Consider the following 16,121-nt stretch of genomic DNA (forward strand, 5'->3'; position numbering starts at 1 on the left):
TTGCTGATCTCGCGGAGGGCCTGTGTTTGGCTCCCAGTACCCAGATGGTGGCTCAGAATCCTCTGTAAGTCCAGTTCAAGGGGATCTTATACCTTCCTCTAGCCTCTGCAGGCACCAGGGACACATGTGGTGCACATACATACATGCAAGCAAAACACCATACGCATAAAATAATACAAAAAGTTTTTTAAAATAATAAAATAAAAATTACTAGGCTAGGCAAAACATTCACATTTAAAGGTACCTAGCAACAAAGACTCTTCTGAACTCAGAGTTCTTCTGGGAGGCCACCAACGTTCTCAAGTCGTCATGACTTCTTTTCTTTAAGATTTACCTTATTTTTATTAATTTGCATATGTGTGTATCTGTGTTTAGTTACATGCGTGCGAGTGTAGGTTCCCGTGGAGGCCAGAAGTGTTAGATCTTCTGCAGCTCAGCTACTGTCAGCTGTAAGCTAACCAACGTGGGTACTAAGAACTGAACTCAGGTCCTCTAGAGAGCTGTGCATACTCTTCACCACTGAGCCATCTCTCTCTACCTCTGTCTTTTTTTTAAAAAAATCATTGTGAGCCGGGCGATGGTGGTGCACGCCTTTAATCCCAGCACTCGGGAGGCAGAGGCAGGCGGATCTCTGTGAGTTCGAGCCCAGCCTGGTCTACAGAGCTAGTTCCAGGACAGGCTCCAAAGCCACAGAGAAACCCTGTCTCGAAAAACCAAAATAAATAAATAAATAAATAAATAAAATCATTGTGTGTGCAGGCATGTATGCATGTTTATGTGTGTCTGTGCATGCCACAGTTCAATTAGTATGGAAGTCAGAGGACAACTTGCACCATGCGGGTCTCGGGGATGACACTTGGGTGACCGGCATGACAACCAGCACCCTCACCTGCTCAGCCATCTTGCTGGCCCATTGTGTTCATCCAGCTTGTGGACTCGTATGCTAAAAACAGTGGGTGTTATTGTTGGTTGAAAATTATTGTAATGTAAGACACGCTCATATTTATAGTCTATTTCCAAGTGTGGAAAAACACAATGGGCAGAAGAAAGTCACCCACCTCCTGCTTCTCCTGCCCGCAGGAGCGCTTTCCAAGAGCACAGCCCAGGGGTGTGAGAACATTGGCCTTGACACTGAAAAAGCTGTGTAATTACAGACCAGTCTCTTAACTACGCTGAGCACGTTTCTTCATTCGTAAAATGAGGATGATAACAAAGCACGCTTGGCTGGATTATTATGGGGATTAATTAAGATAACGTACAAATCACATGTAACATCATGGTGAGCACAAAGAAGATGCTTAACCCATTAGACTTGTTATTCCTAGGCCAGTCCCTCACCCACAACTCAGAGCTTGAGACAACATTCCTTTGGCTGGGCGGCCAGCTCAGTCACCTCCGTCTCCCCAGCGTCTGCTCCGGTCTTCAGCTGGAAGGCGGAAGTGAAGGGCGAGGGCCTTCCGGCATACTTACCAGTGATGAGGTTGTCCACAAGGGTGGTGGGCATGCAGAAAATGCCCACCAGCAGATCGCTGACGGCCAGGTTGAGGATGAACATGTTGGTGACGGTGCGCATGTGCCGGTTCCTGAGAACAGTGAAGCAGACCAGGGTGTTGCCCACCATGCAGAGGAGGAAAATGAGGGTATAGGCCACGATGAACATGGCAGCCACTGGCGAGGAGTGCTGGTAGTAGGAGGAGAAGATGGGGCTGGTGGCCAGGGCAGCCTCAGCCTCGCTCCCATTCTGACTCAAGGGCCAGCTGCCATTGGGAGGCTGGGCGGGCTCGTCTAGGACCAAAGGAACACAAGAGTCAGGACCTAAACAAAGACAAGATGGCTGATTGTACCACCCAAAGCCGACCCTTGGCCGGGGCTGTAACTCTGAGTGCTCGCCTAGCATACATGAAGCTATGGGCCAATACCCAGTGCCACATAAAGTGGTATACATGCCTTTAATCCAAGCACTGGGGAGGTGGAGGCCAGAGGATCAGAAGTTCAAGGTCACCCTCCTCTACTTAGAGAGTTTGAGACCGACCTCAGCCAAATAAGCTTTCAAAGGAAAGAAAGGAAAAGCTGGTGTCTCTTTGTGTCCCATGCCATACCCTAAGCCTACTCATTACTGTCCTCACTGTTCCAAGGACAAGTGGACACACATAGAAAGGATTTTATTATCTTTTAATTTTTCAGTTTATGAGTGTTTTGTCTGCACACATGTGCATGCCCCATGCGTGTGCCTGGAGCCCATGGAAGTCAGAAGGCGTTGGATCCCATAAGGATGGTTGTAAGTCACAGCGTGGCTTTCTGCAGGAGCAACAAGTGCTCTTAATCACCGAGCTGTCCTCCAACCTCTGATAAAGGACTTTCAATTTATCCCCTCCTCAGACTGCCGAGACTCACTCTTCGCCCATGTTAGTTATTCTCCACCCACCCCTCCACCTTCCTTCACTTCATCTCTTGAGCCTCAGAAGACCTCTTTATGTGTGGGGTGACAAGGTCTCATGTATCAGGCTAGCCTTGAACTCACCGCATAGCCAAGGATGACCCTGAACTTCTCATGTTCCTGTCTCCACCTCCTGAGTGCTGAGACTGTGTGTGTCACCATGCCCAGTTTACATGACAGAACCAAGGGTTTAGCGTATGTTAGGCAAGTACACTACCAAGGGGACAAGTATCTAACCTTTTTTTTTTTGAGACAGAGTTTCTCTGTGTAGCTTTTTGGAGCCTGTCCTAGAACTCACTCTGTAGACCAGGCTGGCCTCAAATTCAGAGATCTGCCTCCCTCCGCCTCCTGAGTGCTGGGATTTAAGGCATGCGCCACCAGCGCCCAGCTAGCCTTCTGGGTTCGCCATCCTCGCAGTAAGCAAGCATGGAGGTGCCCTGCTCCACACACTTCTCATCAGGAGCAGACTGAGTATGTTTCTCTAGTCCTGCTTCAGAGAGAGCAGCCCAGTGTCCAACCATAGCTCTTCTGGGAAGTCATTAGCTGTGGTGAGTCATGGTGTTGTCTCAAAAATTCTCTGTGTCTTCCTCTGAGACCAAATGGGGCCCCTTCTGGAGGATGAAGTGTCCCTAAGGAATCTTTCCATGGAGCCCAGAGCTCAGCCACCGACTTGGAGGTACACTAGAGGGCGGGGGCACCTGGGGGCCGGAGACACCTAGGAGCAGCAGGCTACTGACCTGGCACCATCTGGGCAGCAGGGACCAGTGGGCACCATAGGAGGGAATGGAGGGGTGACGGTTTGCTGACGGAGAAAGAACTGAGAGGGGGTGACACTCTCCCCCACTTAGGCCTTTCAAGGGCTCTAACTGCACGCAGACACCTTTACCATAATATAAAATCAAGCATATACATAAGAGACTATTACAGTGAGCATACGCGAGAGTATGAAGTTTAATGAAACCATTAGGGATGGGATGGTGTAAAGGACTCCCAGGTGAATACTGCTCACCACCACCAACCATTGGCTCTCTGCTTCAGTTATCCTGAAGCATTGGCCAATATTTCTTTCCATTGAAAATTATATATATATATACATATATACATATACATATACATACACACACACATATATATATATATATATATATATATATATAGAGAGAGAGAGAGAGAGAGAGAGAGAGAGAGGCATCTACTATTTTTTAAACTGGAGATCCAGGAGCTGAACAGGTAGCTCAGTTGGAAGGATGCCTGATGGACATCCACAAAGTCCTCAGTCCCATCCTCAGCACCACACAAGCCAGGTGTGGTACATCCATAAACCTAGAACCCCAGAGGCAGGATGAGAGGTTCAAGGTCATCTTTGGCTGCACACTGAGTTTGAGCCAGCCTGGATTACACGAAACCTTTTCACCAAACCAAACCAGGCCATCAAGATGGCTCAGCAGGTAAGGTGCCTGCTGTCAAGCCTGATAACCTAAGTTCCATCCCTGGAACCTACAATGGCGGAAAGGAACCAACCCTCACAAGCTGTCCTCTCGCCTCCAATCACATGCTGTAGTATGTAAGTCCCCCCCCCCCAATACATGTAATGAAGTAAAAGTTTAAATTAAAAGACAAAACCTACCCCGCCCCCTTCTGCCACACTTGGTTGATGTCATTCCTCAGTCTCTGGGGGCACAGGTTTCACTATTGTCTCCTCACCACCCACAAGCCCCTGCAATCATTTATCCAGAAGGTTGTGTGGCTTGTCTGTGGGTTCTCCTGCAGGTTGGATGATGCAGACGGCTCTCCCACGGTACCATTTCTTAAGCGGCACTCTCTGGGCTCTGGGGTCCTTGTTAAAGGCAGTTAAAGCTAACGGGTGTGATCCAAGGGTGTGTCTGGGTAGCCTGGTGGCCTCACTTGATCACTTTTTTAACAGGGTCTCCTGTCACCCATGATGACCATGAACTCACCTTGTAGCTGAGACTGGTCTTAAACTATTTTTTTTAAGATTTATTTGTTATTTTTATTTTATTTATACGAGTGTTTTCACTACATTTATGTCTGTATAGCATACGCATACAGTTCCCCCTGATGTCAGAAGAGGGTGTCAAATCACCTGGAACTGGAGTTACAGTTGGCTGTAAGCTGCCATGCGGATGCTGGGAATCTAACACAAGTCCTTTGCAAGAGCAGGAAGTACGTGCTCTCTCTCTCTCTCTCTCTCTCTCTCTCTCTCTCTCTTTCTCTCTGTCTGTCTGTCTGTCTGTCTGTCTCTCGTTGGGGACTGTGGACCCCCAGACCCTGAATTTCCTGTGACCCCCTGCCTGTCGGAGTAAACACCTTGTTTTCCTATGCTTGCAGCTGCTCTGAGCAAACAACTTGTTCTGCAGCTGCTCTGAGCACAAGACGCTCAGGAGTTTCTGATGGCAGGGGAGTGGTTTCTGGTGGGCTTGCAGCTGAGAGTTAGGACGTGGACATTAGTCAAGAGCCCCTATATAAGTTGTTCTGGAACACAACAAAGTGGACATTCTTGGCGTTACCCGTGTCTTTATGTGTGTGTGTGTTTCAATCTTCAGGTCCTTGACCAACTCGCGTACTGTAGCATGTAGAGCAGGTATGGTGTGCTATCTCTTTTTCTGTTCTCTCTCTCTCTCTCTCTCTCTCCCTCCCTCCCTCCCTCCCTCCCTCCTCCCCTCTCTGTCTCTCTGTCTCTGTCTCTGTCTCTCTCTCTCTCCCTCATCTGCCTCTGCTTCCCGAGTGCTGGGTTTAAAGACGTGCATCACTGCCTGGCTAGTAAGTGCTCTTAACCACTGAGCCATCTATCTCTCTAGCCCTTAGCCTTGAACTCTTGATCTTCCTGTCTGTGCATCCCACACCTGCACCACTAGGTCCAGTTCTCCTTAACTCAGCATCAATACACAGCAGGCTCTGACCCCTGCTGGCCTCTCCACGATCTTGAACAGTTCCACTTTCCCTCTGGCCACTAAGTGCTGGCCGTTTGCACATCCTCTTTTCCAACCCTGGGCCTTTGCTCTTCTCCTCCTCCCTATTGTCGGGCCAAAATGATCTCAGGGCCTGTACCTCGAGGCCTGTAGAACAGAGAAAAGCCTGGCTCAAAGTTTGAGTGGGGATAAGACAGCAAAAACAACGTAAAGGCCCCTCCAGCCAGGGGGAGGGTTTAGCTGCCTCTCATTGGCTGGAGGTACCCTTACATCACAGGATGTTGCTTACCCTTTATAAGCAAATGCTCACAGTAATAAACTGAGTTCCTCTTTGACTCAACTCCCTGTTGTGTCTGGTTGTCCTGCATCATGGGGCTGCGGGAATGGGCCAATAGCGCACTCACCTTTACCTGGGGAATAAGGAAGCTCAAGGAAGCCTAGCACCCATCTCCACTCTAATGTCTTCCTGGTGAAGCCAAACCTGACCATACTGGCCCGTCCATTGTGTTCTTGAATCTGCCAATGATTTATTTAAGGGTTTGCTGTCTTTTCCCCTGTGCTTAAGAGTCCTCTCCTGGACTGTAGGACTCTTATTGGGAAGTGTCTCTGGTATCTTGTCAGTGCCTGGTTCTGGTAAACGGTTCAACAAACAACCAGTAATAATAGGACGGATCAATAGGTAGAGGAAATTTCCAGAAACATTTCAGGCTGGATCCTCGCCTGCCTCCCATACTACCTTTGCTCAACCCTCAAATGAGCTCATTACCTAGTGTCTGTCCCTGCGAGGTGTCTGGAGTGACCTTACCCACTTCTAATGTGTCAACGCTTGGGTATCCATCCCAAGACTTAACCCAGCACTGCACAATCCCAGAAGAAAACCTTCCTAGTCCTGTCAACCTCCCCTGACCCAGCGCCCTCACAGTTCCACCAGCCTGAACCCCACACCAGCAGCCGAAACCTCATTAACACTCTTCACTCAGCCTTTCTGGGACCTGCCAGCTGCCCCTACGATTACATCCTGTGAACTCTTCGTCCGCTGAACCCAATTACATTCCCCGATTGGATGCGTTTCCCAGAAGCTTCCGGACATAATGATGGCTGCCTCTCGGGTACCCTGAAGAGCTTAGGAGGTCACACCTGCACCAGCAAAAGCTGGGCGACAGAGGTCAGAGCGCAGTCTCTCAAAGTGTGGTTGTTCACTGCCAGTATCACAGGGAACTCCTCAGAGAGTCCCGGCCTTTTCCCTGACTCAGAGAACCAGAAACCAGAGGGGTGGGGGAATCAATAATCAAGACAGGGTTTCTCTGTATAGCCCTAGCTGCCTTGGAACTCGCTCTGTAGACCAGGCTGGCCTCGAACTCACTGAGATCCACCTGATTCTGCCTCCTGAGTGCTGGGATTAAAGACGTATACCACCACTGCCAGACCTTAACCATCTGTTTTACTTATTTATTTTTCATCCCAACGAAAAAAAAAACCTTACTTTTATCTTGTATGTAAGAGCGCTTTGCCTGCATGTATTTCTGTGCACCATGTATGTGCCTGGTGCCAGAGCAAGCCAGAAGAGGGTGCCAGATCCCCAGGAGCCAGAGTTACAGACGGTTGTGAGTCACCATGTGAACATTAGGAACTGAACCAGGTCCTCTGCAAGAGCAACAAGTGCTCTCAACCACTGAGCCATCTTTCCAGTCTCCCCCTCTGGTATCTGTTATTTTTCTTTTTGTGTGTGCATGTGTTCATGTGTGTATGCACATTCACATACGTATTTATATGAGTTTGGAGGCCAGAGGTCAATGCCAGGTGCCGTCATCAACTGCTGCCTACTCTCACTGAACCTGGAGCTTGCCAGTTTGGCTAGCTTTGTTGGCCAGCAGGTCATGGGAATCCTCCTGTCCTTGGCATGCAGTGCATGCCACCTCCCCTGACTTTTTGACATGGTTTCGGGGGCGGGGCATGACTCAGGTCCCCCTCATGCTTGTAGCAAGCACTTTACCTGTTGAGCCATCTCTCCAGTCCTTATTTTTGCTATTTTGTAGTGCCAAGAATTGAACCTAGGGCCTCATGCTTGCTAGGCAAGTGCTCTGTCACTGGGTCCCACCTCCCAGCCATCTGTTTTAAATTCTAAAGCATTAGATAGGGTATGGTTTGGTGGTAGAGTACTTGCCTATCATGCACAGGGCCCTGGGTTCAATCCCCAGCACTGTCAAGTCAAAACAAACAAAAAAATGAAAGTCCTGGCTATGGCCTAGGGTAGATCATGTTACTCCTAGGAACCAGATCCCTTTTACTACAATAGACAGAGGTCAGAGGTCAAGTTCCCTTGATGCAGGTTACTCTGAGGGCAGCCTAGTAGCAGCGAAAGACCTGTGAACAGGAAGCAAAGTCCGAATGAAGGAACCTGGCCCAGGCCGAGTCTAGGTGTGCCCCAGAGTACACAGTCTTCTTACCAGCGATAGTATCCTTAGCGCCACCTTCTGGTTTGTCCTGGTAACACAAGGGAGTTCATCCCCCAGACCCACTTCTGAGAGCCTATTGGTGAACCCTGAGAGCCTATTGGTGAACCCTGACACTGGAACCGCTGAAGAATACCACTCTAGGGGCTGCCAAAGGCACAGAACACAACACAAGACATATGGCTAATAACCACACGAAACAACAAGTTCTAACTCATTGGCAATGTGAGAGATGCCCTTTCAAAAAGAACTCGGTGTAACCTTTTCAACAGTCAGATTGGCAAAGGCAGCGGCTCTCTGAGAGGCTCCAGTGTGGCTGCGCAGAGCAGGGACGGTGCGCCAGTCAGGGAGCCTTCGGACTGAGGCAGATGTGGCCAGTGCCCCAACAAGTAACTGATTTCCAGACCTGCCACTCGGGGAGGGGGGTTGCCACGATGTTTAGAAGGAGGAGGTCCGGTGGCGTGAGGAAAACATTGACCTCGGGTTGTAATGGTCACGAAACAGTATAAACATGCACCATTAATCTCTATTCCATATCAAATGTGTGTATGAAAACTGCAGATGATTTTCTATTTTGACTGACAGTATTTGTCCCCAGGGGGTGGCGTTTCTTCAGAAGATTTTTTTTTTTTTTTGGCTTCCTTCATTCCAAGTTTTTATTTTGACTTTTCTGATCACAGGGAAATGGAAACAGGAGATAAAATCCTGTTGATGCCAATGGCTCTCCAACTCGTGCCCGTCACTCTGCTTTTCAGGAGGTGTTTCTTCTACCCCCCCCCCCCCTCCCCACGCGGGTCAGGTCTGAAGATGGCATTTGGGAACGCTTCTTCTAAAAGCTCCTCTGATGAGTCCCATATGATTTGAGAGCCACCGACTTGTGCCGTCCCTGCCCTCGAGCACCAAGCTTTAGTGAGGCTTAACACTTGGAGGTCACCAAAGTCTTTGATGTACTTTGATGCATTTTTGCAGAGGCTTTCTAGGGCTTTCTCTTGATCTGGCATGAAATGCTTCCAGTCCAGGAGGCAATTATGGTCTCTGAATGTGTTAGATCCTCTCTAAACAGAGTACACTCTTTCAGGGGAACGTGAGCACGGACAGGTGCCAACCTGCCTTTTTCCCTGCATGCAGCCTTTGAGGGGCTGTCAATCAGAAGTCTGCACCCATCCCTAGCCACATGACAGCCAATGAGAATTAGTTTGCAACTTAAGCTGATTGTCTTGGGCCTCTGAGAGGGTAACAGAGTCCAGGTTCAGCACCCCATGGATAGCATCAGGCTCACAGCAAGAGCACAGGAGCCTCTGCGGTTTCTGTCCCCACATCCCATAGCCTCTCAACAGGCCGTGTGCTCTTCCATGGGGACAATGCTGTAAGAACACTGGTTAGGGATCAGAGAACTTGGCCTGGTAACCAGTGACTGTCACTCATCCATTTTAAGAGAACTCGGGGGAACGGGAGAACAGCAACCTCGCTTGAAGAGGAGGCTTGGGACTTTATTTTACAGTTAATTAAAAAAAAATGCTTCTTAGGCCGGACAGTGTGGCACACACCTTTAATCCCAGCACTCTGGAGACAGAGGCAGGCGGATCTCTCTGAGAGTTCAAGGCCAGCTTGGTCTACAGAGGGAGTTCTAAGGCAGCCAGAGCTACAGAGAGAACCCCGTCTCAAAAAAAAAAAATCAAAAACAAAAGAAAACTGCTTCTTACATTTTATTTAGTGTGTGTTCTCCAGGGCCTTGTGCACTTCTGGAGGTCAGACAACCACTTGTGGGGGTCAGTTCTCTCCTTCTACCAGGTAGGTTTGGGGAATCAAACTCGGGTTATCAAGTCTGGTAGCAGAGGCCTTTACTAGCTGAGTTATGCTGGACGGTTTTACATCAACCTGACCCAAATTAAAGTTATCCTAAAGAAGGGAACCTCAAATGAAAATGCCTCCATGAGATCCACTGTTTTCTCAATTAGTGATTGACGGGGAGGGGGAGGAGAGAGGGAACAGGACAGTCCATGGTGGATGGTGCCAGCCCTGGGCTGGTGGTCCTGGGTTCTGTAAGGAAGCAAGCTGAGCAAGCCTCGGGGAACGAGTCATTCAACAGCACTCCCCCATGGCCTCTGCATCAGTTCCTGCCTTCGGGTTCCAGCCACGTTCCTGTCCTGGCTTCCTTCAGTGATGGACTACAATGCAGAAGTATAAGCCAACTTACTTCTTGGTCATGGCGCTTTGTTGCAGTAACAGAAACCCTAAGTCGCCACTGTATAGTTGCTTTTATGAAATTTTAAGTAGCCAAGCTAGCCTTGAACTCTCCACGTGGTCAAGGATGACCTTGAACTTCTAACTGCCTGGTTAATGGTGGTGGGAGTGACCAAACCTAGGGCTTTAGGTATGCTAAGCTGGCACTGTACCAACTGGACCATGCCCCCAGGCTTGCTTCTCTTTGTTTGTTTAGGACAGGATCTCACTATGTAGCTCTGGTTGACCTGGAACTCCTTGTGCAGACCAGGCTCACCTCAGACTCACAAAGATCTGCCTGGAATCAAAGGCATACTATATCACGGCTTGCTTCTTGATGACATTCGTTGCCTTCCAGGAAGCACAGAGGGCCACACTGATGGGCAGTTTCTTGGATTTAGTCCGAAGTGAGTCAGCCCTGACGACGGTTGCTCAGGAGAGTGGCAGGAGGGTGTGCAGGAATCGTGTTGCCTCTCTTACAGACAAAACAAAAGCCCACATTCTCCAGCCCTCCCTCTCCATTGCGATCTGGCTCTTCCCCTCTGATCTTTGCAATCCCTGTCCATCTTGGTAAGTGTGGTGGTTTGAATAGGTATGGCCCTCACAGACTCACGTGTTTGAATGCTTGGCCCATAGGGGGTGACACTATTAGGAGGTATGGCCTTGTTGGAGTAAGTGTAGTAGGGGTAGCCTTGTTGGAGGAAGGTGTGTCACTGTGTGTGTGGGGAGGTTAAGGTCTCATAGACTCAAGCTACATCCACTGTGGCTCACAGTTGCTCCAGCTGCCTTCGGATCAAGATGTAGAACACTTAGCTCCTTCTCCCACGCCACATCTGCCTAGAGGTCAAAATGACGATAAAGGACAAAACTCTGAACTGTAAGCCAGACCCAGTTAAAAGTTTTCCTTTATAAGAGTTGCTGTCATAGGACTAAAAACTCTAAGATAAAAGTACCAGAGACTAGTGTGTTGCTGGGATAGGCCTGAACATGATTTATATGGAGTAGTATGAACTCTGGTTTAGGAAGGTAGGAGAAGGCTTTAAGAGCTGCTCAATGGGCCAGACCAGTGGAAGCATGAGGATGAAAACTGGGGGGCCTGGTTCAGGAAGTTTCTAAGAAGAATTTTTTAAATATATAATTTATTTAATTTTATCTGAAGTACTTTGGCGTGAGGGTGTCAGATCCCCCGGAACTGGAGTTACAGACAGTGGTGAGCTGCCATGTGGGTGCTGGGAATTGAACTCGGGTCTTCTGGAAGAGCAGCCAGTGGTCTTCACCGCTGAGCCATCTCTCCAGCCTCCTACAAGAAGAATTTTAGTACATCGCCTAGAGCTTATTCTTGTGATAGTTTGGTGAAGAATGTGGCTGCATTTTACCCTTGTTCAAAAACTCTGCCTGAGGCTGAAGTGGAGAGTCTCGGATGAATTGCATTGACAGAGGAAATCTCAAAACCGCCTAGTATAGACTGTGTTGTGGGGTGATTAATGGTAACTTTCAGGAAGATTTATAATGAAAAGGAACAAGGCAAGCAAGCAAAAATGTACAATTCGAGGAGGAAAGGGGCACCAGGAAGTGGAATAGAGTTAAGTCCTGTGTTCAAGGAGATAAACAGATCAAGAAATGGAATAAAGGGAGTGGTGACATCAGGGCAAGATCCCATCCAGCTAAGCTTCCAGCTCGTGAAAAGGAATTAAAGAACATCTTAGGTCCGGATATGGTGATGCACACCTTTAATCCCAGAAGTAGTCAGAAGACAGAGGCCAGCAGATCTTTGAATTTGAGGTCAGCCTGCTCGACAGAGTAAGTTCCAGGACAGGCAAGCTTAGGTAGTGAAGGAAACCATGGAAAACAGAAAGCTGGTGAAGATATAATTGAACGAGAGGGCCATGTTGCAGCCCCAGCAAGCAGCAGAACTTGGTAGCTTTTTTTGTTTGTTTGTTTTTCAAGACAGGGTTTCTCTGTAGCTTTGGAGCTGGTCCTGGAACTAGCTCTTTTAGACCAGGCTGGCTTCAAACTCACAGAGATCTGCCTGCCTCTGCCTCCCGAGTCCTGGGATTAAAGGCATGTACCGCCACCACCTGGCAGCAGCTTTTTAAAAAAGAAGTATTTATTATGTATACAATGTTCTGCCTTCGTGTGCCCTTACAGGCCATAAGTGGCACCAGATCTTATTAGAGTGGTTGTAAGCCATCACGTGGGTGTTGGGAATTGAACTCAGGACCCCTGGAAGAACAGCCAGTGCTCTTAACCACTGAACCATCCTCCTGCTCCTCCTGCTCAGAATTGGCAGCTTTAGTCACATGGTTCTGCCTTTAGAGTCAAGGATACAAGAAAAGGGTTCTGGAATCTCCCTCTGAGACTAAGGAAAGTTGCTGAGGCCATGCATGTAGCAGGCATGTCCCTGCATGGAGGTCTAGAGAGGCCAGCGTGTGAATCTGTGAAGGTGAAGCCTGGATTACCTTGGAGACCCCAAGATGTTGGCAAAGCCAGAGCTGTGGAATACCTGCCCAGGAGAGCAGCTAACAGGGAGTGGAACCAGCCAAGGAGAAAGAAGTGTGTTGTAGTCAACAAAGTTGAAAGGAATTGGAGATCTGAAGAGCACTTTGACATTAGATATAGTGATGCAAAGTTTGAGTTTGCCCAGATGGTTTTGGGTCTTGCTTTGGTCCAATATTTTCTCTCTATGTTCTCTTCCCTACCTCTTGGAATGGTAATGTATATCCTGTGACATTATATGTTGGAAGTATGTGACCTGTTTTATTGATTTTGATTTTATAGGGTATTACAGTTAAGAGATTGCATGAATCTCAGAAGAGACTTTGAACTTTTAAACATTGTTGATACTATAACAAACTATGTGGACTTCTGAAGTTGGACTAAGTGCATTTTGCATTGTGTCATGGCTAAAAGCCTATGAGGGTCAGGGAGTGGAATATGGTGGTTTGAATAGGTATGGCCCCCTAGACACAAGTGTTTGAATGCTTGGCCCATAGGAAGTGGCACTACTGGGTATGGCCTTGTTGGAGAAAGTGTGTCACTGTGGGGTGGGCTTTAAGGTCTCCTATATGCTCAAGCCATGCCCAGTGTGACAGTTCACTTCCTGTTACCTACAGATCAAGATGTGGAACTCTCAGCTCCGTCTCCAGCACCATGCTAGCCTGCACGCAGCCATGTCCTGCCTTGGTGATAATAGACTGAACCTCTGAAGCTGTAAGCCAGGCCCAATTAAATGTTTTCCTTTGTAAGAGTTCATGGTGTCTCTTCACAGCAATAGAAACCCTAACTAAGATCGTAAATAAAAGCAAGGGAGCCTTCCAGAGTCCTTGGTGTTGACAAATCTGAGAAGATGACTGGAGTATCATACCAAATGTGTGTGCCTGTCTATGTGTCTGTGCACCACTTAAGGGCCTGGAGCCTGCAGAGGCTGGAAGAGGGCACCCTCCCCACACTGTTGTTACAGGTAGTTATAAGTCAGAGCAGCCAATGCTGCTCTTTAGCCCCAGACAAGCCTTCTCATCTCCTAAGTACTTGTTGGACCAGGCCTGCTGTGAGATCAGGCCCCACCCCCTCCGGCCTACTCCTTCCATTTAGACACATCCATCCTGGTGGAGGGAAAAGGCAAACCACCCAAATAGGGGTGATTTAACCATGCCTGCCCCAAGTCCAGTCCCTAGATACTGCAGGTGTAACCAGGCCTTATAAACAAATGGTCCTCAAGTTCCTTCAAGTTCCGATGCCCCCAAATCATGCTCTTCCCCATAGCAAAGCTGCTATCATTCTAGAGAATCTGCCTCCTCCAGTGAAGTTATAGTAGGGCTTCTCTTAGTTCCCTAGACACACACCTTCCCAGAGTCCAGTCCCCATCTGGTGGTTGAAGAGAATAAGGAAGCCGCTCTGTCTGAAATGGGCTTTGTAGAGCCTATCAACCAGCTTTCTCACCTGCTGCTTCTCTAACAACACCAGGCTCCTCTCTTTCCCTCCTCCTCCTCCTGCTCCTGCTCCTCCTCCTCCTGCTCCTGCTCCTCCTCCTCCTGCTCCTGCTCCTCCTCCTCCTGCTCCTGCTCCTCCTCCTCCTGCTCCTGCTCCTCCTCCTCCTCCTGCTCCTCCTCCTCCTGCTCCTCCTCCTCCTGCTCCTCCTCCTCCTCCCCCTGCTCCTCCTCCTCCTGCTCCTCCTCCTCCTCCTCCTCCTGCTCCTCCTCCTCCTGCTCCTCCTCCTCCTGCTCCTCCTCCTCCTGCTCCTCCTCCTCCTCCTCCTCCTGCTCCTCCTCCTCCTCCTCCTCCTCTTCTTCTTCTTCTCTTCTTCTTCTTCTTCTTCTTCTTCTTCTTCTTCTTCTTCTCTTCTCCTTCTTCCTCTCTCTCTCTCTCTTTCTCTCTCTCTCTCTCTCTTCCTTTCTTTGTTTCAAGGCAAGGTTTCTTTGTGTAGCCTTGACTATCTTGGAACTAACTTTGCAGACCAGGCTGACCTTGACCTCCCAACATCTGCCTACCTCTGCCTATTGAGTGCTGGGATTAAAGGTGTGCGCCACCACTGCCCAGCTACACCAGGTCTTTCTATTTCTCATTTTTTCAGCAACTCTCTGGTATGTGTGTGTGTGTTTGCTGTTTCACCCATCAACACTTGTATTCAAAAACACATCCCTTCAAGTCCTTTGCTTCTTCTGGAAACTGAATTGCTCTTATCTCACATATGAAGCGTATTCCTCAGCCCCTTGAAAGGGATTCCCAACTAGAGAGGTGCGTGTCTCAGTGGTTAAGAGCGCTTGCTGCTTTTGGAGAGGATCTAGGTTTGGTTTTCAACACGCATGTATTGATTCATAACCATCTGCAACTCCAGTTCTAGGGCATCTCTTGCCCTCTTCTGGCTTCCATGGGCACCAGGCGCACACATGACACACATGGTACACATACATGCAGACATTTACATAATTTTTTTAAAAACCCTTTTTAAGAAAGGTAAGTGGAGGTGGAACAGACTTAAAGGGGACAGAGATGCCATCCTTTGGGATGCTCTGGGTCAGGCTGAACATACACTTAGTTTCCTGTCTATCTAGTTTCCTGTCAAGGCCCTGGTGGCTGCCTCTTCCGGGTCAGCTTGCTTAATCCCTCAATACCACACTGCTCGCCCTATTTCACTTCCTAGTGAACACATAGAAGATTGTTTCCTTCCTCTACACAGAACACATCTTAGCGGAAGCTGCCGTGCCTCATTCGGCTTCAGAGGCTACCACTACCTGGCTAGTGTATGACTTAGAACACAGAGATGCTGAATGAATGCTGGTACCTAGGTCTAAGGGCAATGAATTTTCCTCCAAGTACTGCTTTAGCTGCCGTACATTGGCTCCGCTTTCTGCTCTCTTCATGGTTACTGGCACTTTCAAAACCGGGCAGAGGTGGTCTCGCACAACTTAGGCTGCTCTTGATCTTCCTACCTCCACATTCCAAGTGCTGGGATTACAGGTGTGCATCTCCTTGCCGTTTATTTATTTATTATATATACAGTGTTCTGCCTGCATGTATTGCCTGCAGGCCAGAAGAGGGCACCAGATCTCATTTTAGATGTTTGTAAACTACCATGTGTTTGCTGGGAATTAAACTCAGGACCTCTGGAAGAGCAGCCAGTGCTCTTAACTGCTGAACCATTTCTCTAGTCCCTCCTTGCCATTTTGTAACATGTGTCTTATGCAGTACCAAACTACCTCTGGCCAGGAAGGAAGAATTCTTTTCATGTCTCAGTAAAACCAAAGCTCAAAGACAAGGGGACTTGCTCTCAGAATACAGGGTGCTACAGTAAATCTGCCCTTGGTTGACCTCAGGATTCATGGCCTACCAATTAAGCCGGGGGACGTGTTTCAAGTCTGAGCCTCCACTCTAGCTCTGTCATCTCCATAGTGTCTCATCCTCTTTGAGTCCATTAGGCCACCTCTAAAGCTCTCAGTGTCCAATTAGGGCTCCTACTAATTAGGAGAGAGCCATGACTTCCGAAAGCCTGTGAATGTCTCACAACAAGAATACCACAAGAATCATTAAAAACATTACTCAAGCCGAGCAGTGGTGGCTCAAACCTTTAATCCCAGCACT

At 48.5% G+C, this 16,121-nt stretch overlaps 1 protein-coding gene across 1 annotated transcript in view; it reads right to left on the bottom strand.

The window, feature by feature from the left end:
* The window catches only part of Npffr1 (neuropeptide FF receptor 1), a 45,512-nt gene that overhangs the window by 14,639 nt on the left and 14,752 nt on the right, over positions 1-16,121 (bottom strand). The window contains exon 4 of the mRNA XM_041655814.1: positions 1,471-1,815. Within this exon, the coding sequence (XP_041511748.1) occupies positions 1,471-1,815 (345 nt within the window). The remainder of the gene's footprint in view (positions 1-1,470; positions 1,816-16,121) is intronic.

Source organism: Microtus oregoni, unplaced genomic scaffold (assembly GCF_018167655.1).
Source record: "Microtus oregoni isolate MIOR12 unplaced genomic scaffold, Mior012 000007F_ref0000211, whole genome shotgun sequence".
Taxonomy (NCBI): domain Eukaryota; kingdom Metazoa; phylum Chordata; class Mammalia; order Rodentia; family Cricetidae; genus Microtus; species Microtus oregoni.